The sequence below is a fragment of the Octopus bimaculoides genome, chromosome 12, assembly GCF_046866305.1.
Source record: "Octopus bimaculoides isolate indiv1 chromosome 12, ASM4686630v1, whole genome shotgun sequence".
In the NCBI taxonomy this organism is placed as follows: Eukaryota; Metazoa; Mollusca; class Cephalopoda; order Octopoda; family Octopodidae; genus Octopus; species Octopus bimaculoides.
Genome location: NC_142939.1, coordinates 58,414,007 through 58,441,506, shown reverse-complemented (window position 1 = coordinate 58,441,506; position 27,500 = coordinate 58,414,007). Strand labels below are relative to the sequence as shown.

The following is a 27,500-nucleotide window of genomic DNA, read 5'->3' as shown; positions in this document are numbered from 1 at the left end:
TGAGATTTTGGGTAAACAGGATGAATATCAGGGAGAATGATGTTTGAATTATTATCTCCCTTGCCTAAATTTAAGGCAGGCTTGATAATTGTTAAGGGATTTCTCTCTTAACATGAAACCAATAGTAGCCTCACCCAATAAATAAAGAATATATAGATATATTATGTGCAAATATTATATACACATATGTACATATATATGTATGTGTGTATGAATGTATGTGTGTATTAAGGAGTTGAATTTTATTTTTATAATATATCAAGCTGTTTGTTGAATTTGTTAGAGTTGAATTTGATTTGTGTTCCGCTTGATCTAATAACATTTCTTTGGTTTTCTTTTTGGTTGGAATATCACTGGTGATTTTTAGTATTTCTTTCGTCTGTGCATGTGTGCGTGAGAGTGTCATTTATTTTTGTGTGTGCGTGTGTGGTTTGTGATTTTCCTGGATTTGTTGTTGTTGTTGTTGTTATTAATGTTGTTGTTTGTATTTGATTTCATGCATGATCATCAATTAGTCTAACAAAGCTGAAGAATGCGTAATTTTCACCAGAGTTTCTTTAGGATTAGCTGTTATGTCATTACAGCTTCACACATTTAATTATCCAATATCACAATCACATTTTTATGATGAGTTGTTTTCCTTTACATATTTGTGTGTGTGTGTGTGTGTATAATATATATATCTATATATATATACATATATATATATATATATATGTATGTATATAAGCGTATATGTATGTATGTATTATTTCACATCACTTGTTTCACCGATCTTGTCTGTTTTACAAACTGTAATTGATATATACATACATACATACATACATATATATATATATATACATACATACACACACACATATATATATATACATATATATATATATATATATATATATATATATATATATATACATACATATACATATAATATATATACATACATATACATACACACATGCATGTGTGTGTGTACATATATATATATATATATATATATATATATACACACACACATACATGCATACACACATACGTATCTGTATGTGTGTATATACATACATACATACCTGTGTGTGTATATATATGTGTGTGTGTGTGTGTGTGTGTATATATATATATATGCATATACATACATACACATGCACACTTCAATCTACATATGCACTGTGTACTCCTTTTTACATTTATATACATTCTTTTAGATATAAGACAATCAATTTGAAGGTGGTAGTCTTAAATACTGGTCTCTTTAGGACACTGGATTTCGCAATTTACAAATTGGAACAATATATTTTCATAATGATGATGATGATGATGATGATGATGATGATAATGATGGTGTTGGTGGTAGTGGTTGTGGTGGTAGTGGTTGTGGTGGTAGTGGTTGTGGTGGTGGTGATTATAACAGTGATGAATCTATAGTTGATGATGGTAATGCTGATGATGATGTAGATATTTATACATAGGTGTGTCTGGCCTAAATTTGATTTATGTTTCGAAAATTTGAGTGTAAATACTTGAAAAGTGATTTTATTTTCCTTTTTTTTTTTTTTGTTATAAATTTTTATAAAAGGAAATTTAATGTTCTTTTTCCCGCTTACATGTATGTATGTATGTATATATGTATGTATATGTGTGTGTGTGCGTGCGTGCATACATATATATATGTGCGTATGTGTGTGTAGAGCACAAATAATTTGAGGTTATCAATGAATCATTTCAAAATGTTTTTTTCTGCTTTAATATGGAAACATCTTTGGCTACCTTTTATTTTTTATCTCTTATTATTATTACTATTTTTTTTTTTTTCTTTTTGCATATACCATCTTGATTGGTCCTTTGACATTTTAAATTGCTAGGTCATGGCGTATCTCTTTAATGGGCCCTAATTTTGAGTGTTTGATTATTGGTATCATTATAAAATTTTCAAGTTCTGTCTTGGTTTGTTATCCTGAAGTGACACACACATACACATGCACACTCACACACATTTGAATTCCAGTAGAAAAAGGAGATGTTCTGCTCAAACATATTGTATAAATCAATCATTTCTTACTGAAGCTTTTTGCTATCTCAGTGGAGCATAGGCCATCGAGAACTTTTCTTCACTGTTCTCAACTCTGGGTTGTCTACCTCTTCCAGGTTTCATTAATTTTTGAATTGTTATCAGTGCTTCTATAACTTTGCTTTTTCTAGGTAAGGACAATCGCCCTGCACAAACCTATTTTTATCTTTGGAAAGAGGTGGTGTATATTAGTCTGGCCTCTATCCTATGATCTGTCCAGCGTAGGAGACCCTGCCAGGAACTTGCACTCTGATGGCACAGCTCTCGGGGTCACTGAGACATACAAAACATCATACCACAAGGACTGACCCTTGTGGTGAACTGAAAAAAAAAATTGGACACCTCACTATCCTTCGTGTCATCTATACCGTGTTTCAAAAGATCAGAATATATTTTATGTTCCCATACCAGTAAGCAATATATGGTACTGTTGTAATCCATACATTTTTCTCACTCGGTTGTTTGTCTCTTATAGCATTGTGGGTTCTACCATTTGACTTCTATGGCATTCAACCTCTGCATATTGAGATGCAGCAAATGAGAGATTGTGATATTATTGTGGTCTATTGCGGAAGATCTTATGCTTTACTTCCTACCGTCTCACAACTGGGTGCCATTAACTGCTTTCACATTGTTCCCTTGTGTGTAATCTTGGTTTTGAATAGGTACACAGTATCCTTACACGTTGGTTGAGGTGACTAAAAGGCTTAGCACCATGAAGGGCATCTAACCAAAAAATCCTTTTTTTAAAGAAAAGCAACCATGATGAGAAAGACTGTCTTGGTGGGGCCTTGTGTGGCTTACCCTTGCTTGAGCTTCAAGAATAGCCATGGTGTTCATTGTCCTCTGTTACAGGCATTTACATTAGGTCTCTGGTGCTAGGATTACTAACTTAGTCTCTTCATGTGTCACTCCCCTACTACAGTGGCGTAAAAGTTATGGCTCTTTTCATCCTCCCTTCGTAAAACTCCCAGTCTCCAGGGTCATTAGTACTGACCTTCACTGCCCACATTCTCCAGGGCAATGAACACAGACCTTTCCTCCTCCTCCAGCTAAATAATGAAACGAATTTGAACATTTCTTTCATACCTCTGTTGTATTTACTGCTGATCTGCAGGAATGCTTTAGCTATTGACTTTGGCTCAGTTCTGGTCCTTATTGCATGGCTATCAGTGGTCACTTGTGGTCTGCATGGCTATCTGGACACTGTCCTTTTCCAGCTTCACTGTTTTTTTTTTTCTTTCTCTTTCACCCAATCCATCACACAAGCCTAATCTTTTAATGGAAGATATATTTTATTCTCCTCTTTCTTGTTCATATCTTCCACTTTCCCTCGTTAAATTTGATCTCACAAACTGCAGGTTGCAAAGCTTCATTTTGGTTATGGTTATCTTCTAAAGCTTCAAGTCTCTGCCATATATGTGTATATGATACATTTTTTTTAAAGTAATTTTATTTAAATTTTGAAACAAAATATTTATTTTTCACTGTAATTTTTTTAAAAATAAAAATAAAAACTATTTAGGAATAAAAAGAAAAATAAACTCTCATACCATGTATTTTATAATTTTAAAAAGATTTCTTAAACTAATATTAATTTTTTTTTTACATTTTTCTAATAGTATTTTCTCCTTTTTAATTAAAAATTTTTTATTCATAGCATCATGTTTTGTACAGCTAGCCGTAATGTATAATGTAACTACATTCATTGTAAAACTCATTTCTCTTTATATTATATACTCAACGATTTGTGTGTAATCTTTATTGGGGTGAAACGATTTTAAAAAATCTTTTTATCTTTGTCTGCTACGTCCTAGAAATACTGCTTGCTTCATACCTAAACTCATCACTTTTAAGTTGTGATGTGCCTTGTTATTTTGAGTGTAGCTGTGAAGTACCTAACCACTTTGAATGTAGCTGTGAAGTACCTAGTCACTTGGAGTGTAGCTTTGATGTACCTGATCACTTTGACTACAGCTATAATGTATTTAGTTATCTACACTTCCAGTGTAGCTGTGTGGTTCTTTTGAGTGTAGCAGTGTGGTTCTTTTGAGTGTAGCTGTAATGCATCTAGCCACTTTGAGTGTAGTTGTAATGTACCTGATAATTTTGAGTATAAGTACACACACAATGTACCTGACCACTTTAAGTGTAGATGTGATGTACCTGATTATTTTGGGTGTAGCTGTGATGTACCTTGTTATTTTGAGTGTAACTGTGATGTACCTGGTCACTTTGAGTGTAGCTGTGATGTATCTGATCATTTTGAATAGAATTTTTATGTACCTGATCATTTTGAGTGTAGCTGGGATATACCTGTGATCACTATGATAAATGGATCACCTTTTGCAGAGATGTGATATGACACCTGAATATTTTGAGTGTAGCTATAATGTACCTGGTCATTTTGACATTTTGATATTTGCATATTGAGATGCAACGAATGAGAAATTGTGACATTATTGTGGTCTATTGTGGAAGACCTTATGCTTTACTTTCTACCGTCTCACAATTGGGTGCCATTAACTGCTTTCACATTGTCCCCTTGTGTTTTATCACTGACCAAAGAGCAGTGCATTGGAAGCAATCACCACAGAGCTGGCCAAAATACTTGGTGGTATGTACTTGTATCGCTTCTCATACCAAGGTTCACTTTTCTTTTCAATCTTCTAGAGGTCAATACAGTATTTTGCCAGTCAAGTTATTGGAGCTCTTTAATTCTCTGTAACAGGGTTAGGCAACTTTTCTTGAGGAGTGGACCACATGAGACATGGTACATCATCAGGCAGGCTGCACTGCTAGAAAGATTCAACGTAACTTTTTTGTTGGTGCAGCCATTCAAAAACTTCTGTAGTTGATCTATAACATTCCTACCTTCCATTCCAGATTCATTAATTTGTATCTTGTGTCCTGTAAAAAGCACCCTGTGTTAAGTGGTTGGCAAGGCGCAATGGGCCAGTGGTTAGGGCAGCGGACTCGCGGTCATAGGATCGCGGTTTCAATTCCCAGACCAGGCATTGTGAGTGTTTATTGAGCAAAAACACCTAAAGCTCCTTGAGGCTCCGGCAGGGGATGGTGGCGAACCCTGCTGTACTCTTTCACCACAACTTTCTCTCACTCTTACTTCCTGTTTCTGTTGTGCCTGTAATTCAAAGGGCCAGCCTTGTCACACTGTGTCACGCTGAATATCCCCGAGAACTACGTTAAGGGTACATGTGTCTGTGGAGTGCTCAGCCACTTGCACGTTAATTTCTCGAGCAGGCTGTTCCGTTGATCGGATTAACTGGAACCCTTGACGTCGTAAGTGACAGAGTGCCAACAATGTAAGTGGTTGGCATTAGGAAGGGCATCCGACTGTCGAAACCAGACCAAAGTTGGAAAAAGAACTTAGCACAGCCCTCTTAACCGCACAACCATGTCTACGTCCCTGTTAGTGTCTTAGGATTCTAAGTTTGGATTTCAGTTAATGTCGACTCGATTTTGTTGTCGAGTGGAGGCATCCACTTCTACTAATTAGGTGCTAACAGGGTGAGCGAGGTTGCAGGGGGTGGGTGTGAGTGAGGAGAAGGAGTCTTTGAATTGTTCCTTCCAACACTTATGTTTTTTGTTGTTGGGTTTTTATTATTACTTAATGTTTTGTTTCCCCGATTAAGCAAGTGGAATCTGATGTGCTGAAAGTGAAGTCACAATTAGAAATGGACAAATGTGTACCTGTTATGAATGACCATCCCCCATATATCCCCCCCCCCCATCACCACCACCACATCAAAACATATTAAGTCTAGAACTATTTTTATGATCTAATATGCGTTTCATTTTTTTGAGACAGTAGAATGAGAGTTGATGAGATTTGACTGCTGTTTCTAGCAAGATGAGTGACTACCTAGAGTGGTGGTTCTTAATATCCTTGCTGGCTCCCAAACCAGGATTTTTTACAAGGGCAACATTCAAAAAAGTAAAACACAAGTCACTTAAAGGAAATTTATATTTTAAGAGGGAAGGCTGTTGCGGGGTCGCCAGAAGGATGCTTGAGGGCTGCATGTGACCCTGGGGGTTATGGTTGAGAGCTGCTGACCTTGAGGTGGCACCCTATGTTAAATATTTATTATTTTCTTGAATGGTAGGGAAAGATATGAACGTGCTTTGGTGAGTAGTTCCTTCATGAATTAATCACATGCGTGCACACACGCAGACCGCAACAACAGCAACAACAACATGCCAATGAAAGAGCATCTCTGTGGTGGCTCAATCCGCTAAAAATAACAGCCAAATCACCATCAGCTCTCTTCCTACATTCATAGGAAAGAACACATTAGATAATGTGCAGGGTTTCCTGAACATTGGAAATATTTGGCATGGTCATGGCTGGAATGGCTTTGATCAAAGATATGATGCTTGAACACAATGTACCAGGTGCAAAATACCAACAACAACAACAAAAACATGTACCTGCAGAGCCTTGTTCTAAAGCTTAAGGCTTCTTGCTGTGAATGTGAAACTTTCTGCTTTATTAGCAATTCTTGTTAATTACTTTGGTTCTTTGATTCTGTCTGTTGCAGGCTGTTATTTGCTTATTTTAATTATAACATGTTTAATTAATAATGCTTATCATATAATTCTCAGTTTTCTTGTTCTTTTGCTTTTGCTAATTGCTCTGTTTGTTGTAAAGAAGCCATCTTCCCATTCTTCCCATCTTCCCATTGTTGTGCCATTCAAGACACTTTATATTTCACAAACAATACACAATGCTTCAAGTGAACTACAATACTCTCCTATATATATATATATATATATATATATATATATATATATATATATATATATAACCCAGCGACATGTTTTTTCCTTGAGCAAGGCACTTCATTTCACAGTGCTCCTGTCCACTCAACTGGCAAAAATGAATAGTATTTCAAAAGGCTAACCTTGTCACATTCTGTGTGATGCTGAATCTCTTTGAGAACTATGTTAAGGGCACCTGTGGTTGTGGAGTGCTCAGCTACTTGCATTCTAATTTCACAGGCAGTCTGTTCTGTCGAGCCAATCAACTGGAACACTTGTTGTAACCGATGGAGTATATGGATGAAAAGAATGTTTATTAAAGTTGTGTGCCTGAATTTCATGAAAAAGCTGCCCTGAAGTGCTCTGTAGAATCTCAGCTGGATGAAATATTCAATTTTCTATTTCTAATAAAATTTGGTTGATTTTACACTGATGTAAATTGTGAAATTGGATTGGTTCTTTTGAGGAATTTAAGTGCTTAAAAAAACTCTGTATGCGCATTTGTATGAGTGTGTATTGCATGTGTGTGTGTATCTGTGTGTGTGATTGTGTGTTTTAAATACTTTATTAATCCCAAAATATTTAATCCAATACTTTATTAATCCCCCAAACTGTTTCTTGGATTTTGTATGTTTGTACATGTACATACATACATGTGTGTATGTGTGTGTGTGTGTATAAGGTTCGAAAATCAATTAAGGTTGTTCATCGTTTTTTCAGTCTGCAGAGAAATGGTTAAAATTTGCCCTGTTTATAATTATACCATATGTTACATATATTATACACATACATGCACACATGCATGTGTGTGTGTGCCTAGGTATGTATGTATATAGAAATATATATATATGTATAAGTGTGTGTGTGTGTGTGTGAAATAGTGGGGTAGTCCATTACTTTGACATTTCATTCAAAGCAGCTTTTCACAAAGCCTGTTTTTCTTCTACCGTTGCTTTCAGCAATAGTTTGAAGTAAGAGTCTTCTCCCTTATTACTAGTCCTCTTTATTGTTTGTACTGAGTAAACTCTTTTTGCTTATTTCTGTTTTAATTTTTTTAAACCAATTATTAAATTTCATATATATATATACATATATATATATACACACACACACATGTACGTGTGTATGTGTATATATATATATATGTATGTATATACACATGTATATGTATGTGTATGTATGTATGTATATACATATATGTATATATTTGTATATACATATATGTATATATTTGTATATACATATATGTATATATATGTATGTATATACATATATGTATATGTATGTATATATATGTATGTATGTATGTACATATCTGTGTGTATATATATATATATATATATATATACATATATATATATATATATAAAGTGTACACACATAAATAAATACATGTATATATTCATACTCGTGCATTCAAAGCTGAATTGTTAATAGAATATGTACACAGACAAAAATATAGAAAATTATTCAATTATTCTTACAAATTTTTTGTTATTTAAATTTTAAGATGTCTTTTGTTTCCATTCTGAGAAAATTTAAGAAACTGTGTAATATTTCTCGTGCAATTATTCTTAAACCCTGACAGGTAATCGTAAAGGAGGTAGGAAAGACATCCCATATGATGATAGTGATGATTCAATTCCAGATGATCCTCAGGCGAAAATGCAACGACCTCTTGAAAGTGAGTCTTAATTCTTTGTCTTAGCTAAGACTATAGTTTCTCCTGCTGCTGCTGCTGTTGTTGTTGTTGATGATGATGATGAGCATCATCATCATCATCATCATCATTTGCTAAAGTCCAGCCTTGACTGAGTAAATGTATGGTGAAAAATGTTCCAACCATGACCTTTCAGTCTGGTTCTTTTTTGTTTGTTTTTGCATATCCTAATCTGTGATACTCCCTCCTCCTCCCCCCTTAAGCTTTTGGTCAGCCTGAGGCTATAGTAGAAGGCACTTGCCCAGGGTGCCGTGCAATGGGACTGAACCCAGAACCATGCGGTTGGGAAGCAAACTTCTTACCACACTGCGATGCTTGTGCCTATTTGATGTCCACTTTTCCATGCTTGCATGGGTCAGATGGAATTTGTTGAGGCAGATTTTTTTTATGGCAATATGCCCCACCTGTTGCCAGCCGTCACCTGTTTCCTAGCAAGGTACTATTTCCCCATGATTAGAAATGTTTTTCAAGGAAGTCTGGAAACGGACAGTACTACTCGTGTGAGGATGAAGCTCATTTACATCCATCACATGATATTACGGCATGGTCACGTATGCACTTGCACGCACACCTGTGCGACAGTCTTCTTTCAGTTCCTGTCTACCAAATCCATTCAGAGGGCATTGATCAGCTTGGGACTGTTGTAGAAAACATTTGCCCAATATGCCAGGTGGTGGGACCGAACCTGAGATCATGTGGTTGGGAAGCAAGCTTCTTAACCACAAAACCCCCACCTGTACCTCAATGACGATGATGATGATAATTAACTTTATTAAATTTCATTAGCTGCTTAATGAGCTTTATTGATTTTGTTTGCTTTCACAAATATTTTTCATTGTTGTTGCTGTTGTTGTTGTTGTTATCAGTGGTTTCGAATTGTCTATTTCCAGTTGGTACCCCAACAAACCTGGAATATCCACCTACTTTCGGGCATGATGAAATTCTCCAAAGCAGCAGTTTTGGCATCCCGGTGCCCTGCGGTCCAGTTCTTATGGATGGACGCAGAGCAAGCTCCAATCGGAAGAAACCCCACCGACGTGGAATTCGTAGTAAGTCCGACATGAAGATGCCACCCACAAACTGGAGTGTGGCAGGCACCTCCCAGTGGCAATATCCTGAAGAACTCATGGTCTCTGATATCCGGGAACTGCAGTTGCTTGATGAATTTATTTACAAAAAGGTATTTTGTTATTCTTTTATGTACTGGTTTCATGAATTAGGTGGAGGTGTGTGGCTTAATGGTTAGGGTGTCAGCATCATGATCCTAAGATTGTGGTTTCGATTCCTGGACCGGGTGGCACGTTGTGTTCTTGAGCAAAACACTTCATTTCACATTGCTCCAGTCCACTCAGCTGGCAAAAATGAGTAACACTGCGACGGACTGGCGTCCCATCCAGCTGGGGAATGCATACGCCATAGAAACCAGGAAACTGGGCCCGTGAGCCTGGCTAGACTTTAAAAGGGTGCATTTATTTATATTTATTTCATGAATTAGATTGTGGCCATGCTAGAGCACTACATTAAGGTGTTTTACTCAATCATCTCACCCCCAGAACTTATTACAGTCTGGTACTTATCTCATCAGTCTTTGTTTATTGGACAGCTAAGTCATTGCCTTTTGATAATGAAGGTATGACTGTGTGGTTAAAAGAGCTCATTTTTAGCACAGTAAATCCACTCACAAGGAATTGGTCAGTCTGGTAGCTCTAGTGCCTGAGGTGTTGTGCATTGATTGGGACTGTACACAGAACCATGTTGTTGTGAAGCAAAGTTCTTAACCACTTGACTGTACACCAGTAATATAAGGAGCAAAAAAAAATTATTGAAAGTAAAAAAGACCCACTATTTCTGTACTATGTTTTGTACTATGTCTTGAACTATGTGTTGTACGACATCTTGAACCTCGTGTCTTGATCAATCATGAGAAAACTGCAGCTCACAGGCCACATGCAACCTAAAGGACTTCTTGAGTGATATGTCTAACAAAAAAATTACCTGGAATTTGCTTAGTAGTTTAGCCTACCTGGGGATGAGCCATGTCTCATGTGGCCTGCTTCTTGGAAAAAAGTTGCAGGTGCTTAGTCTAGTTTCTTCTGTTGTCATTTCAGTAGCTCTAATGCCACTGAAGGAATGGTGAGTTTAATAACCATTTTCTGTCTCTTGTTACTTTCAGCTAATGAACCTCAGTCTGTACAACAGTCAACGAGATACTATCTGTGATGTAGTTTTTAAAAAATCTCTCAAAGAATTTCATCGAGACCTGACAGCTTGTTTGTCAATTGCAATGTTGGTAAGTACCATGTTTTATTGTTTATTTTTTTTATATATATATTCTAAAATTCTAAAAGGCAATCGTTATATCCAACTTCACATGGATGGTTTGTTTGTGATATTCACCTAAATATGCGTGGTGTACTGCAGTATTTGATGATCTAACAAAACAACCATGTTAAGTTGGATATAAAGTGTTATGCAAGAGTCCTGAACACCTCCACGTGACTGAAGGTGGACTAATCAATTACAATAAATAGGAACTGAGTGAACTTGCAGGTGAGGTTTGTTGACGGTGTTAGTTCAACCATGTTGGTTTACTGTGTTAGTTCGATGTGAGATGGCTTAACTGTCAGGTGTTGTTGTTGGCACTCCATCGCTTTCGACGTCGAGGCTTCCAGTTGATCCGATCAACAGAACAGCCTGCTTGTGAAATTAACGTGCAAGTGGCTGAGCACTCCACAGACACGTGTACCCTTAACGTAGTTCTCGGGGAGATTCAGTGTGACACAGTGTGACAACGCTGACCCTTTGAAATACAGGCACAACAGAAACAGGAAGTAAGAGTGAGAGAAAGTTGTGGTGGAAGAGTACAGCAGGGTTTGCCACCATCCCCTGCCGGAGCCTCATGGAGCTTTTAGATGTTTTCGCTCAATAAACACTCACAACGCCTGGTCTGGGAATCGCGTGTGTCTCCACTTAACTCTCAGTAGTTGGACGGTAAATACTGAGTATTGTACCTATGTTTGAATAGTATGGAGTGTGTTATGTGTTAACATATATTTTAGATAACCACAACTAACTATTTATTTGTGTAATACCATTTTACACCAGACGCGTATACCCACATCATAACATAAAGATTGCCTTTTTATACTAACACTGCTACTGTTGCTAATAATTATTTTTTATACATTGTTTTCTTTTTTGTGTACTTTAATTTCAATCTTTGAACTGTTCTCTTGCTGGCAGCAAGTCTTTATGGGTTTTAGTTAAATATAATTGCCCGCTTTTCTTACTTGTGTCAATGTTGTAAGGCAACAGCTCCCAACCTTTTTCACACCACAGACTGGTTTTGCTCAAGACAGTTTTACCATGGATTGGGTGGATCACCAATATAACAAAACACAATAACGTGTACAATATCTAATTTAATTATTACATATATAATACACATATAATGGAAGAATATCCTGCAAAAATCTATTCTTTCTCCATGTGCTTCGTGGCATGGTGACTGTGAGCCCCTGTTGTAAGAGGCAACATCTGTAAGTTGGTTCACCTTCATGTAAGGGGACGTAACTCAGACTAAATTCCTCAAGTTTTTCTCTTTTGTTGTCCATCACAGAGGTAAGCGTTATTTATCTTCAGGTTGACCAAAGCCCTGAGTGAAATTTGGCAGATGGATGATCTGAATGGAACCCTCTTGTGTATATGATAAAAGTGATGATGATGACACTGGTGGCTGCTGCTACTTTGCCTCTGCGCAGTTGCTCTCTGGAAAACTTTATTCAAGGCTTTGATAAACCCAAGGCTATGATTGACAACATATACCCAAGATGCTACCATCTTAAAAATAGAAGAAATACTGCATAATGTAGTCTTAGATATAAGGGGTAAAGACCCCCTTCGCTCATGAATGACCATGGGATTGCACCTAAGAAGTTCCCTTCTGAGGCACAAGTCTGGGCAGGGTTGTTTATGGAAGACCAGCAGTTACCCATGTATACCGGCCCTCCCTTCTCCATGCCACCAATGTTATCCTAGAGAAAGGCAAAGGCCAATACAGGTTGGCACCAGTGACTTTGAATCTCATTTCTACAGCTGAGTGAACTGGAGCAACGTGAAATAAAGTGTCTTGTTCAAGAACACAACATACAGCCCGGTCTGGGAATCAAACTCACTACCTCATGATTGTGAGCCTGGTGCTCTAACCAATGAGCCATGCACCTTCACTATAGTCCTAGGTATACTATATCACAATAACAGCGTGCTGGTCAGCATTTTTGCTCACAAGTCCATTGGATGAGGACAGATTTGAGGCTGAACAACCAAAAAAATAACAACAAATGTCCTTTGTAGTTTTGTAAAAGGAGTTAATAGTTTTTATCATGTCTTTGCTTTTATTTATTTCTTGATTTATTTATTTATTTTTCTTTCTTTTTTCTTCTTTTCTTTTCCTATTTCAGAAAGACGTAGTGACCACTCAGTATAGGTACAGAGATTTAATGAATAATTTTGAACAGGTGTTACAAGCACAGGTGAAAAATGTAGGAACCAATGCTGCTTTCCCAGTGACAATGGGGGTCAATGCTTTCCGTGGCTTTTTAGATGAATTCATGAAGGAGAGTAAAGAAATCCGGCGAAAAGAAAAGAAGGAAGAAAGAAAAACTGAATCCAAATCTACGAAGAAAGAGCGCCAGAAGAAAGATATGTTGGTAAGTCATTGGACTAATTATTTATTATTTCTACTAATTATTACTGATTCAGTAATTATTATTATTATCATTGTTATTGTTATTATTATTGTTATTGTTGTTGTTGTTATTATTATTATTATTATTATTATTATTATTATTATTAAGCTGGCAAAATTGTTAGCAGTATTTTGTCTGTCTTTATTTTTCACTTGTTTCAGTTGTTAGGACTGTGGCTATGATGCAGTACTGCTTTTGAAGATTTTAGTCAAACAAATCAATCCCAGTAACTATTTTTTAAAGCCTGGTACTTATTCTATCAGTCTCCTTTGGCTGCTCTGCTAAGTTACGGGGACATATACAAATCAACACTGGTTGACAAACAGTGGTGAGAGACAAACATAATCACACATACACACACACACACACACACACACATGATGGGCTTCTTTCATTTTCCATCTTCCAAATCCACTCACAAGGCTTTGGTCTATCTGGGGTTTTTGTAGAAGACACTTACTTGCCCCAAGGTGCCATGCAGTGGAATTGAACCTGGAACTTGAAACCATGCAGTTTGGAAGCAAACTTCTTACTACACGGCCATATTTTCACCTGTTAAAATTTAAGAAAGATATTCATAGTTTGCTATGACTAAAAGATTATTATTAACCCATTATATTTTCTCTTTTTAAAATATATTTGGAAACAAAACACCTTTGTCAGGTAATGTTTTTTTGTTTTTTTTAATTTTTGTTTTTGATAATGTCATTAATGTATTTGCCTATTTTTTCTTTGATACTGCAGGAGTATTTGGGACACAAATTCCTTACAGTTCAATTCAACATTCCAACTTTCTGTGAGCTATGTTCATCAATTATATGGATCATGGAAAAGGGTTTTGTATGTCAAGGTAAGTAGACACTTCCAAGGTATTCGTCCTTCTATTCTTTACATTATAATGATGGAAGCCAGCAGGAGATCTCCATACAGCTGGTTCTCAGTGGGATGTGTTTCTCTAATAAATGTTTAAAACTGCTCTTAACATTTGGGTGTAAGTTACATCTAGCATAAAGTATCCAGGCTGTTGTACCATATAAAAGAACTGAGTTTACTGTTGCACAGGTAAAATTTCTCTTAAGGTTTGTCTCACAGGGTTTTTAGACTGCTAGTTTGTGAAACTGCAGTATCTATCTGTATTCAGCATCTTGTTCAGACATATAGTGTTAAAAGACTCAGGAATGTATCAGTAGGAGACGAAAAGTGTCTAGCAGTGATGCTGTGTTTTTTAGCACTATAAATCTATATGAGGTGCTTTCTTGATAACTCTGTATTTGCATTTAGTATGATATACAAAATGCTCATTTGATCTAATACTGCTTCCATTGCTAATAATGAATATTTTTTTGTTTTCTTTTTTTCTTTTTCAGTTTGTAAATATACATGTCACAAAAAATGTTGTTTTAAATCGACAACTTCTTGTAAAGGTATTCCGACTCCCCGGGCCAATGATGTAAGTGTACTTGTCTTTCTGTCAGTCTTTCATACTTAGTTGCTTAATTTTTTTTTTATTTTATGGAAATAAATAGATTTGTTTTGGTTTAATTTGTTTAATATGGACATTCCATTTTGATGGAAAAAATACATTTCATGCACATGTGCATAGATACACAGACACACATAAATATACAGAAACTTAAAGGAATTGACGGAAGGGCACCACCAGGAGTGGAGCCTGCGGCTTAATTTGACTCAACACGGGAAAACTCACCCGGTCTGGACACCGGTAGGATTGACAGATCGATAGCTCTTTCTCGATTCGATGGGTGGTGGTGCATGGCCGTTCTTAGTTGGTGGAGCGATCCGTCTGGTTGATTCCGACACGTGCCTACATATGCATAAATATATATATATACACACACACACACACCTTTATACATATATACACACACAGGCACACACTTATAAATATATATACAAATATAAATTAATGGATTTGCATGAAACGATCGTACAGCATTACCTCTGGATATCCCTTGTTGCTTATTTTGATATATATATATTTATAGATAGATATACGCTAGGATTATGCTATTGAAATGCTTACCAAACATTTACTGTTGGAACGATTCTTTCCCTTGTCTATTTCCACAGGGTTCAGTTGGAAATAACCAAGTATTTGGCTTTCCTCTTGAGTCTTTGATAACTGATGGAGAAAATGTGCCTTTGGTCGCTGAAAAGTTAATCTCAGCTATAGAACTACACGGTCTTTATACAGTTGGCTTATACCGAAAATGTGGTGCCGCTGCCAAAGTGAAGCAGTTGAAGAATGCAGTAGATGAAGAAGGTGAGTGGCCTTTACAGGAAGGAACGGACAGGGATGGCTCTTTTTTTTCCTTTTTTTTTTTAATTATTATTGTTATTATTTTTAGAAAAGTGCTTATGGCATATTGATTACAACTGAAATCCATCTGAAGTCAGCTTTACCTTTAATCCTTTTACTGTTTAATAAAATAAAATACTGCTTGTGTATTAGGGTCCATTTAATCAAATCAGTCTTCTCCCTTTATCATCATCATCATCATCACCACCATCATCATTATGGTGGGAAAATGACAGATTTGTTAGCATGTCAGGTAAAATGCTTAGTGGTGTTTCATCTGTCACTACATTCTGAGCTCAAATTCCACCAAGGTCGACTTTGAGTTTCATCCTATTGGGATCAATAAATTAAGTACCAGTTGAGCGACCAACTATGTCCCTTCTCACAAAATCCAGGCCTTGTGCCTACAGTAGAAAGGTTTATCATCATCATCATCATTATTACTATTATAGTGGCAAACTGGCAGAATTGTTAGCATGCCATGCAAAATGCTTAACGGTATTTTGCCTGTCTTTATGTTCTGAGTTCAAATTCTGCTGAGGTCAGCTTTGCTTTTCATCCTTTCAGGGTTGATAAATTAGGTACCAGTTGAACATTGAAGTTGATGTAATTGACTAGCTCCTTCCCCCAAAATTTCAGGCCTTCTGCCTATAGGAGAAAGGATTATTATTATTATTATTATTATTATTATTATTATTATTATTATTATTATTATTATTATTATTATTATTAAGGTGGCGAGCTGGCAGAATCGTTCACACACTGGGCAAAGTGCTTATTGGCATTTCGACCGTCCTTGCGTTCTGAGTTTGAATTCCGCTGAGGTCAACTTTGCCCTTCATCCTTCCGGAGTTGATAAATTAAGTACCAGTTGAACACTGGGGTCGATGTAATTTACTAGTCCCCCTCCCTCCAAAATTCAGGCCTTGTGCCTATTGTAGAAAGGATTATTATTATTATTACCTCCGCCTTAGCAAAGGTGGCGGTATTGTTTTCAGTTGTGTTTGTTTGTCCGTGGACAAGATATCTCAAGAACCGCTGGATGTATGTAGATGACACTTTCAGGGATATTTGTCCTAGTGACTGGCACAAACTGATTAGTTCCGGACAAGGATTCTGGATTATTTTTCCTGTTTTTTTACTTAATTTTCGAGAGCAGTCTGGTTCATTTTTAGTATTCTCGTTTGTGAGAGCAGTCGAGTTTATTTCAGGTATTCTCATTTTAAAAATCATCTCCGGCTAATCATTGAGAGGACATTGGTGTTGCCTTGACAGAGGTTTACGCTCTCTGAGTGCTCTTGTTATTATTATTATTAAGACATTGATCTGGCAGAGTTGTTAGTGTACGCCATTTAATTGGTTCCATTCTTCTTTCAGGTATTGAAAATGTAGACTTAGATGAATATCCAATTCACGTACTCACCACGACGTTGAAGTGTTTCTTCCGCGAGCTTCCAGAACCCCTTTTAACATACGATCTTTATGATGATTTCATTCAAGCCTCAGGTAATTGATTCGCAAATAGACAAACTCTTTCTGTCTGTCTATCTATCTATCTATCTATCTATCTATCTATGTTTTTGTGTCTGTCTATGTTCCATCCATCCATCCATACATGCATGCATGCATGCATGCATAGCTTTTTAGTTTTCACCTGTGTTCTGAGTTCAAATTTCACTAAGTTTCTCATTACCTTTCATCCACTCTACTCTAAAGTAGTACTGGATGCCACCTTCTTTCAGTCATGCACTCTTCTACCTTAACGACCAATTGCCAATTTAAGACATTATTATCTATTCAAAAATTTAAGACATTATTATCAATTCAAAAATTTAAGACATTATTATCCATTCAAAAATTTAAGACATTATCATCCATTCAAAAATTTCAGTATTTCCTGTCTGTCTGTCTGCCTCTCTCTCTCTCTCTCTCTTCCCCCTAACACTATCTCATGTTATTTTCTTCAGAAATCAAAGAGTCGGTAGAGGCCATCCAAGCTTTGTATGCAGTTACAGAACGTCTTCCCAAATCTAACTACCATTTATTTGAACGTCTCATATTCCATCTTGCCCGGTAAGGAAAGAATGGTTTATTTCACTTCCATTTGATTCTAAAGCAACATCTGTGTCTGTGCCAAGTGTGTGTGTCTGTGTGTAAGATCATTTTTGGGGAAATATTGAATGAAATTTAATTAATATTTTGTTCCTTCACATTTTTTTTTTTCAACAAAGTGTGGCACAACATGAAGACAGTAACAAGATGTCTGCCAACGGATTGGCAATCATTTTTGTTCCTTGTCTTTTACGAACCAACAAGAAAATGCAAGCACAAGAATCTCTCCAGCAAGTGCCCAAACAATCTCAGTAAGTTCTGAAACTCCTTGTAACAATCTGAATTCTCTACATTTTTACTTCACATTTCATCTTCTCATCTTAAACACAAGACTTTTGTTGTTTGTTTGTTAGTTTGCTTTTTGTTTTATTTTGCCTTCTTTTATTGTGTTGTTGTTGTTGTTGTTTAGCCCTTGGATCAGCTGTGACACAGTAGACCTGTGATCAAAGGTGTTCTAACCATGGCTGTTATTATTGCTTTTGTGCATCAAGGACTACTATTGTCTGATGTGTTGATCACTCCCCATTTTTTAAGGTAGTAAGTTGTGGTTTTCTCCTTTCTTTCTCCATCATCATCATTTAATATCCACTTTTTTATGCTTGCATGGATCAGGTGAAGTTTAATGAGGTAGATTATCTACAGCCAGATGCCCTTCTTGTCACTAAACGTCACCTGTTTCCAAGCAAGATAATATTTCCCCAGTGCCACACATGCTTCCCACAGAATACATGAAACAAACAGCATTGCTTGCATGTCAACGACACTCATTAACAACCATCACATGATGTCTAGATGAGGGCAGGCATGTATGCATTCATACACATGCACACACACACAAAAGAATATGGCAGACTCTTGTTAATTTTCTGACTACCAAATCCTCTCACAAGCTTTTGGTTGCACTTATGGTTTTCTATCATGATCTCCGAGATTGTTGGAAGGAAAGAGGGAACTCAACCCCAGGCTAGAGACTTGGTCCAGAATCTTGCAACTGGTTGGGCTTTGCTAAAAAGTATCCAATGGCCAGGTGGTGGTAGCAGACATAAGCCTACCATCAATGCTAATCTGACTGGATGGGATTCATAGTCATATCATTGTCCTTAGAGTGCTTGCTGCAGTGTGGGCTCACATGGCCTGGTGGCTAGAGTATGGGACTCCTGACTGTAAGGTTGTGGTTTCAGTTCCCAGACGAAGTAGTGCATTTTACTTTTGAGCAAAATGCTTCATCATCATCATCGTTTAACGTCCGCTTTCCATGCTAGCATGGGTTGGACGATTTGACTGAGGACTGGTTCAGCCGGATGGCTACACCAGGCTCCAATCTAATTTGGCAGAGTTTCTACAGCTGGATGCCCTTCCTAACGCCAACCACTCAGAGAATGTAGTGGGTGCTTTTACGTGTCACCCGCACGAAAACGGCCACGCTCGAAATGGTGTCTTTTATGTGCCACCTGCACAAGAGCCAGTCCAGGGGCACTGGCAACGATCTCGCTCGAAAACCCTCCATTTCATATTATTTCAGTTTACATGTTTGAAAATGAGTTCCAGTAGCACATTTGCTTTTTGTTACCCTGCAACCCACTGGGCTCCTGTTCAGTGGGTGGAGTGTGTTGTACACGTGGAGGCACATGACTTAGAGGTTACGATGTTGGACTCATGAATGTAAAATTGTGGTTTTGATTTCTTGACTGAGCAACGCATTGTGTTCTTGAGCAAAACACTTCATTTCACGTTGTTCCAGTTCACTCAGCTGACAAAAATGAGTGATTTTGCAATGGACCAGTGACCCATCCAGGTGGGGAATTCATATGCCATGAAACTGGGAAATCAGCCCTTATTAGTCAGCATGACTTAAGATGGTAACTTTACCATTTTGCTTATATACTTCAGAGAAACTTCACTAAACTTTGACCTCATGATTCTGTAAGATTGTAACAGGCCCAAAAACCGCTTGTAGCAGGAGTTAAATGTTGAAGTTATGGGGCATGTTTTACTAGTTAATAATAATTTTTGGATAAAATAGGAAACTGAGTAGATTCATTATTTTTTTAAGGAAAGAAATTTTTTGTTTGAGAAGAATGAGAAGAGCAGAGCAATTAATATTCAAAAATTCCTTTGTTTTTATTTTTAAAAAATATTTTATGGTGCTGAGCTGGCAGAATTGTTACCACACCAAACAAAATGCATAGTAGTGGCATTTCTTTTGGCTCTTTATGTTCTGTGTTCAAATTCCACCAAGTTCTACTTTGACTTTCATCCTTTTAAGGTTGATAAAATAAGTACCTATTGAGCACTTGGGTTGATGTAGACAACTAGACACTGTTCTCCCAAATTTCGAGCCTTGTGACTACAATAGAAAGAATCCCCCTCCTCCCCTCCTCCCCTCCCCCCTCCTCCTTGGGCTGATAAATTAAGTGCCTTTGAAACACTGGGGTCAATGTAATCAACATTCCCCCCTCCCCAAAATGGCTGTCCTTGTGGCAAAATTTGAAACCATTATTATTATTATTATTATTATTATTATTATTATTATAGACGTCGCACAGTATACAATATTGTGAGGTTGTTGATTGAAGTTATTGTGTCGACCGGGGGTTTGTACTGTTTGCCAAGTCATGACAAGGACCTTAGTCACACAATACTTTATGCAATATGCGTGCAGTTCCAAGTAACGTCGACTTTTGCAATACATCTAGATTATATTATTATTATTATTATTATATTTATTGTCTTTGCACGGCTTCTAATATGTGCTGGAGATGTACTACGGTGCCAGCTGTTCACTACCAGTGAACTAAGGTAACACCCCTTATTTTTCAAGCACCATCCGGAGTATTCAAGGCGTTCCAAGCAGTGCTGTTTACTGCAAGTGCTCCATCTTTATTGCAGCCCCTATTTGTTGTTATCATTATTATTATTATTATTATTATTATTATTAAGGTGACGAGCTGGCAGAACCATTAGCATGCCGGGCGAAATGCTTAGAGGTATTTCGTCACTATGTCCTTGAGTTAAAATTCCGCCAAGGTCAACTTTGCCCTTTATTTTTTGGGGCTGATAAATTAAGTACCAGTTACACACTGGGGTCGATGTAATCGACAAGCCTCCCCCCCCACAAATTTCAGGCCTTGTGCTTTTTGTAGAAGGATTATTGTTATTATTATTTTGTTAAATTTGGAATTTAAAAGAAATTGAATCAAAAATTGTCTGATTATGAAAAAGTGTGTTCTGTGAATAACACAAGATTTTGACTGGACAGATCAGTTCTATTTTTGTTGCTTTTTTTATATTTTTTTTCTTTTTTTTTGTCTTTTTTGTTCGTTTTTGTTTTTTCTTTGAGTAGGTATTGTAGCCAACCACAAGGGGCAGATTTTTCTTATGTAGCCAACAATTTAAGGTGGCATTTTCAAACGTGAGCGATCTCTTTTTGTCTGCGGAATAACTTTTGGACATGTTTCAGCTAACCCCCTTATTTCTATCTAAAAACAAAAAAAAAAAAAAGAAAGAAAAGAAAGAACACAAAATAACAAAAAAGCAAAAGAAAAATGCTGTGTGAAGTTCCAAAACCCTTTCTACCCATTTCTCACCATTCTTTAATAACATAGTTGTAGTTATATAATTTTACTCATTTATTTTTAATATCTCTTTCTCTGTTTATTGTTATGAGATGCAGTTGTTTTCTTGTTTTTCCTTTTTTTCCCTCCCAAGTATTTTCAATTATGTTCTGTAAAATTCCTGGTTTGTATTTGTTTCTATTTTCTGTTTTCTTTCTTGTCAACCTTTCCGAAACTCTAACTTTTACATGAAGATCAAATAAATAGTACCTTAAGTCCCCCTCGAGGGGGGTAACATTACTCAGTCATATTTTCCTACTCTAGGCACAAGGCCTGAAATTTTTTGGTGGCGGGAGGCGGGGTGGGGGGGGGCAGTTGATGAGATCAACTCCAGTACACAACTGGTACTTAATTTATTGACCCCCAAAGGATGAAACGCAAAGTTGACCTCAGCGGAATTTGAACTCAGAACGTAAAGACATGAAATACCGCTAAGCATTTTGCCTGGCGTGCTAACGTTTCTTATTTCTTTATTGCTCACAAGGGGCTAAATATATATTGCTCACAAGGGCAAACAAAGGAATTAAGTCGATTACATCAACCCCAGTGCGTAACTGGTACTTAATTCATTTACCCCGAAAGGATGAGAGGCAAAGTCGACCTCGGTGGAATTTGAACTCAGAACGTAACGGCAGACGAAAGACCGTTAAGCATTTCGCCCAGCATGCTAACGTTTCTGCCAGCTTGTTGTCTTATATTCTTTTCTACTCAAAGCATAAAGCCTGAAATTTTGGGGGAGGGGACCAGTTGATTAGATCGACTCCAGTACACAACTGGTACTTAACTTATTGACCCCAAAAGGATGAAAGGCAAAATCGACCACGGTGGAATTTGAACTCAGAACGTAAAGACAGATGAAATACTGCTAAGCATTTTGCTTGGCATGCTAATGTTTCTGCCAGCTTGCTATCTTCAACTCAGTCATATATTGCACAATCTAAAACATTCCAGCCTTGACCATCATGACATTTTAAAGGCTGATTTGGACTAGATTATCTAATGTGTTCTTTGATTTACATTAAGATAGAAAGGGCTACAGATTTGACTGCTTTTGTTGTTGGTGTTGTTTAGCGCCAGGTCAACCTTGATCGAGTAGACACGTGGGCAAAGACATTCCAGCCGTGAACATCCCATCTTATTTAAGGATATCTTCGACTACATTATCTAATGTGTCCTCTTTGTTGCTGTTGTTGTTTTTTAAAAGATGGTATGGTGTGACTTAAGGGAAATTTGGTTGCTATTTCTTGCAGGTCGAGTGACCATTAAGAAGTTACCCTAGTAGCTTGATGAATGCTAAGCAAGACACGCGCACACACACACACACACACGCACGAGAAAAAAATTCGTAAGGGAGATAACTCTAGATTTCCTGTCCCCAATACGAAAATTCCATCAAATTTTCATCCTTATTTCATTTTTATCATTTTCTCCCTCTCCATCATCCCTTTATAAATTCATTTTTTGTCGATGATATTATGCAACTTGTTGTGGTTGTTATTGATGTAGTCTCTTTATATTAATTAGTTAATTTGTTTTGCATGATAGTGTTAATTAACTCAGCATGGTCAAATGGGTAAAGGAATTATGAGGGGCTTGTGTTCAATCTTACCAGATGGCAATCTTGGTCAAGTGTCTCTTACTATATAGGTTTGGATTGATCTAATCGTTGTGAATGAAATTCAGCAGATGGAAAATGTGTAGAATCCTCATCTGACAGCTTGAAGACATGTGGGTTAATGACTAGGGTATTCAGCTTGTAAAATCCCAAGTTCAATTCCTGGTGGCACATTGTGAGTTCAGTTCCTGGCAGCACATTGTGTCCTTGAGCAAGACACTTTATTTTTCATCACTCCAGCCCACTCAGCTGACAAAACTGAATTGTGCCTATAGTTCAAAGGGCAACGTCACATTCTGTGTCACACTGAATCTCCCTAAAAACTACATTAAGGTATATGTGTCTGTGAAGTGCTTAACCTCTTGTACGTTAATTTCATGAACAAGCTGGAATACTTGTCATCTTAACTGGTTGAGGGCCAGGCCAGGTTGTACCTGTAATTAAAAAATCCAGCCCTTATTGAGCTGATTCTGCCTCAGAATCACATTAAGGGTACTCGGTACACATAACTGTAGAATACTCAGCTTCTTCTGTATTTAATTCAATTAATTCATAGTTTAATTGATTGAAGAACCAAATGTTCATTGTTATGCTAACAGAGAAGTCCATCTCTTTATATGGTTTTGGCATACAGAAGTTTTCCTTCTGCCAAATATTTTGGTTGGTTTCTCTGTAGATCTTTGTTCTTGAATTGACTGGAAGGAAGTCAAGATCAATTCTATGTAGACTGTAGAACTTAGTTCTGGGATATTGGAGAAATGGAGTTGAGTTCTCTTCAGATCTTAGCACTGGAGTGGGATTGAAGCAAAGTGATGGAAATGCACTAGCTGATCTGGGAATTGAAACTGCCCCCTTCTGATCATGAGTCCACGCATTTTAACAATGCTTAGTTCTGGAGTATTGCAGATGTGGAGTCCAGTTCTGTACATGTCTTAGTTCTGAAATATTGTGGGAGTTTAGTTCTGTTTTCTGCAGAGTGTAGTTCTGGAGTGAGATAGAAGTGGAGCTCTGTTCTGTGTAGAGTTTGGCTCTGGAATGGAGTTCAGTTCTTTGTAGACTTGCATGCAGCATGGCAATAAATATTTTCTCATCAAACAGTTGCAGCGGTACTGCATGTGTTCAGAAACCAATTTCACTCTAGAAATTGTTGTTAAGCCTCAGACCAGCCCCTGCTGATTGAACCAACTAGTCTTATGATCGAAGACATTCCAGTCATGACCATCCTTGCTTTGTCTTTTAAGACAACAGAGTGTGATTTGAAGGAGATTCGGCTACTGTTTCTTACAGGTCAAGCAACGACAGAGAGGTTCCCTTGCTTTCTCCAAACCCCCCAGTGAATACTACTGATATACAGGAGTGAAATCAACTGAGGCTGTACAATTCAAAGGTGGACAGTGTATCTCGGCAAAAGAAATCCTAATTAATAATAGTGGTAGTAGTGGCATTGATGGTGATGGCGGTAGTACCACCAATAGTTGTAGTAGTTGATGCAACAATGATAGTTGCAGTAGCAGTAGTATTAGTAGTGTACTAGTGATTGTTCATGCTGTGGTACTGGTAACAGTAGAAATAGTGTTAATACTAGTAATAGCTGTAGTAGGAGGAGAATGAAGAGGAGTTGTAGCTGCAGTAGTAGCGATATTTACTTCACTACCTGCCAGAACAGACACAGAAGTGTGATGTAGGCTCCTGCCTGGCCGGTTCCTGTTAAACGGCAACGACATTGCAAATGTTTTATATATTTTCTTATGTAGTGTGTATCATTGATTTTTTTTTTTTTGTTTACTATGTTCTTACTTGTTTCAGTCATTGGACTGTGGCCATACTGGGGCACCACCTCGAAGGGTTTTTAGTCAAACAAATCAATCCCAGTAATTATTTTTTTTAGCCTGGTTCTTTATCTTATTGGTCTCTTTTGCCAAACACTGCTTAAGTTACTAGGACATAAACCAACAAACACTGGCTGTCAAGCAGTCATGGGGAGGGGACAAGCACAAACACACACACACACACACACACACACACACACACACACACACACAGTCAAGTAATCAATATAATAAAAGCTGTATATTGACATAACTAATGGTAGGGGATTGGTAGAATTCTCGTGTTAGTGTAGTCCCCACCTCCCTTTTTTTTTTAATTCTGAATTGTAAACCTGTCGTCATGAATTTTTCTTTAATGAAAGAAAATCTTAATCTGGTATGGGGGTTGATGATATTGGCTAACTCCCTTCCTTCAAAATTGTTGGCATAAGACTAAATTAGAAACCATTGTTATTGAAATCATTAGACTCTGTTAGAATCATTAACTTTGAAGGCAGTGAGTGAGCTGGTGGAATCATTACCATGTTGGACTAACACTTAATAACATTTCTTCTAGCTTTGTGTCCTGGGTTCAAATTATGCTGAGGTCAAATTTGCCTTTTATACTTTTGATGTTGATAAAATACATTGACCCCAGTAAATTACTGGTTCAATGTAATTAACTCGCCCCTCCTTGCATATTTGCTGACCTTGTGCCAAAAATTACAAAGGCAGCTAGTTGGCAGAATTGCCAGCATACTAGACAAAATACTAAGTGACATTTCTCCCAGCTTTACATTCTGAGTTCAAATTCCATCAACATTGACCAGTTCCATTTATTCTTTCAGGTGTTAATAAAATAAGTACCTGTTGAGCACTGGGGTTGGCGTAGTCAACTAGCCCCTTCCCACTAAATTTCAGGCCTATAACAAAAAAAATTATGATGGTTATGTTGCTAAAGATTTGTTCACAGTTCTGTTTTGTTATTCTACAAGGAATACACCAAGTATTCAAGGTTTTAGCCATATGATCTAAAACACTTGTGCATTTCATACTCACTGACTTACTTAAGCCCTTTGTCCCCTATGGGAATCCATTGGTAACTCTGCTCTCCTGTTTTCAACTCTGGGCTGTCTTTTCTGCTTCCTCTTTTGAGTCTTGTTAGTTTTGAATAGTCATCAATGCTTTTGTAGCTTTGGTTTTTTTTTTCTTGGTTGGACTGTTGGCCATATGTGAACCCATTTTTGCTTCTGGGAAGAGGTGGTCCTTATTAATCTGGCCTCTATCTTTTGACCTGTCCAGCATAAGAGGCCCTACCAGCAGCTTGTGCTCTACTGGCATAACTCTCTGGGTCATTTAACTCTAACATTTAAACCAGCGATATCTGGCTCTCAGATGTCCTACTTGCTCTGTGTTCAAATTAGCCAGGTCCAGCCTCTCACGCCTACCCTACAATGTCTCTTTTAAATCAAATAATCACCCAGTAAAATGTCGAGGCTTTAAGATAATGCATGATTAATTCGAAACCAGTGTGAATAAATAAGCATTACATTTGAGTAATCTGAGTTCTAAAGAGTTAAGCATACAAGCTATCATGCTGCAGCTAGGACTGGACCTTGTGGTGTTGTTTGTCAATAACTATTGATTATTTGTTCCACTATATTCTATGCTCCATTATCTGTTGTTGTTAATGACTCCAGTGACCTTAGTCTTTTTTCCTCCATGTTATTATTTTTGCATGTATTGTATAGCGTTGTTGTTGCTGTTGTTGAATGATATTTTCCCATGGTGCATCATATCTTGATATCATTGATTATTTTTCACTACATATTGTTGTAAGAAAGAGGAGTGGAGAAATAGTTAGTAGGAGGTGGGTAACTTAATATTTTGAGAAACCCTCTCACACCCTCTGCTACTCCTGCTTCTCATTCAAATCGTTAGCACATTGCATTCATACAGCAAGTGTAGTAATTAAAGAACAATTAATTACATGAGCTACAAATTTTACAGATCTCTCCATGAGCCAAACAGTGTTGCTATCGTTTTTTTTTGTTTTTTTTTTCCCCCATTATACAAGTTGACTTAGTATATAGTATAAACATGTAGTCTAAATATTCTGATATCATTGCTGTCTTTCCAAATCCTGTTGTATTTCACATGAAATTTTCAGTTCTCCAAAGTTGTTTTTGCGTATTGGTCAACCTATATTTCTTGGCTGTAAATTTTGGTTTCAAAAATTTGCCTTGTATGCTAGAAAGCATAGTGTGTGCAACCAATACTGTACTTCAGTACTGCCATGCACTGGGACTGAACCTGAAACCACATGGTTGCAAAGCAAGCTTCTTAACCACACATTTCCTGCATTGATATTGCTATGAATTTATAGATTTACCATATTTTAATGTGTATAAGGAACCCTTTTTTGTCAAAAATTAGGTTAAAAAAATATGGGAGTTTCTTATACATGAATAGTATTATAATCCCTTACAAAACCTTTTTTTTCCTAATTTTAAGCCACAAAAAATTCCTTGTACATGTTAAGATATGGTAATTTTTCTGGTTTGTAAAGCATTTGTATTTGGATGTAGATTTTCATGACGGCAATATTTAAAAATAAACAAATGGTGAGCAAAATGTAATATTTTCTACAAACAACTTTCTTCTTCCTTGCCAATTACAGATGTATAGAAAGCATAATTTCTGAACAGCTGCGGAA

The 27,500-nt window shown here is 37.0% G+C and overlaps 1 protein-coding gene across 4 annotated transcripts in view; it reads left to right on the top strand.

Annotated features, from left to right (window-relative positions):
* Positions 1–27,500, top strand: part of LOC149133102 (unconventional myosin-IXAb-like) — a 54,416-nt gene that overhangs the window by 17,187 nt on the left and 9,729 nt on the right. For all 4 annotated transcript variants that reach the window (XM_089361095.1, XM_089361094.1, XM_089361096.1 and 1 more), the window contains 11 exons: positions 8,436–8,531; positions 9,458–9,747; positions 10,741–10,857; positions 13,028–13,276; positions 14,060–14,165; positions 14,683–14,765; positions 15,407–15,599; positions 17,013–17,141; positions 17,603–17,708; positions 17,867–17,998; positions 27,465–27,500. The exon at positions 27,465–27,500 is cut by the window's right edge and continues 100 nt beyond it. In XM_089361095.1, the coding sequence (XP_089217221.1) occupies positions 8,436–8,531; positions 9,458–9,747; positions 10,741–10,857; positions 13,028–13,276; positions 14,060–14,165; positions 14,683–14,765; positions 15,407–15,599; positions 17,013–17,141; positions 17,603–17,708; positions 17,867–17,998; positions 27,465–27,500 (1,537 nt within the window). The remainder of the gene's footprint in view (positions 1–8,435; positions 8,532–9,457; positions 9,748–10,740; positions 10,858–13,027; positions 13,277–14,059; positions 14,166–14,682; positions 14,766–15,406; positions 15,600–17,012; positions 17,142–17,602; positions 17,709–17,866; positions 17,999–27,464) is intronic.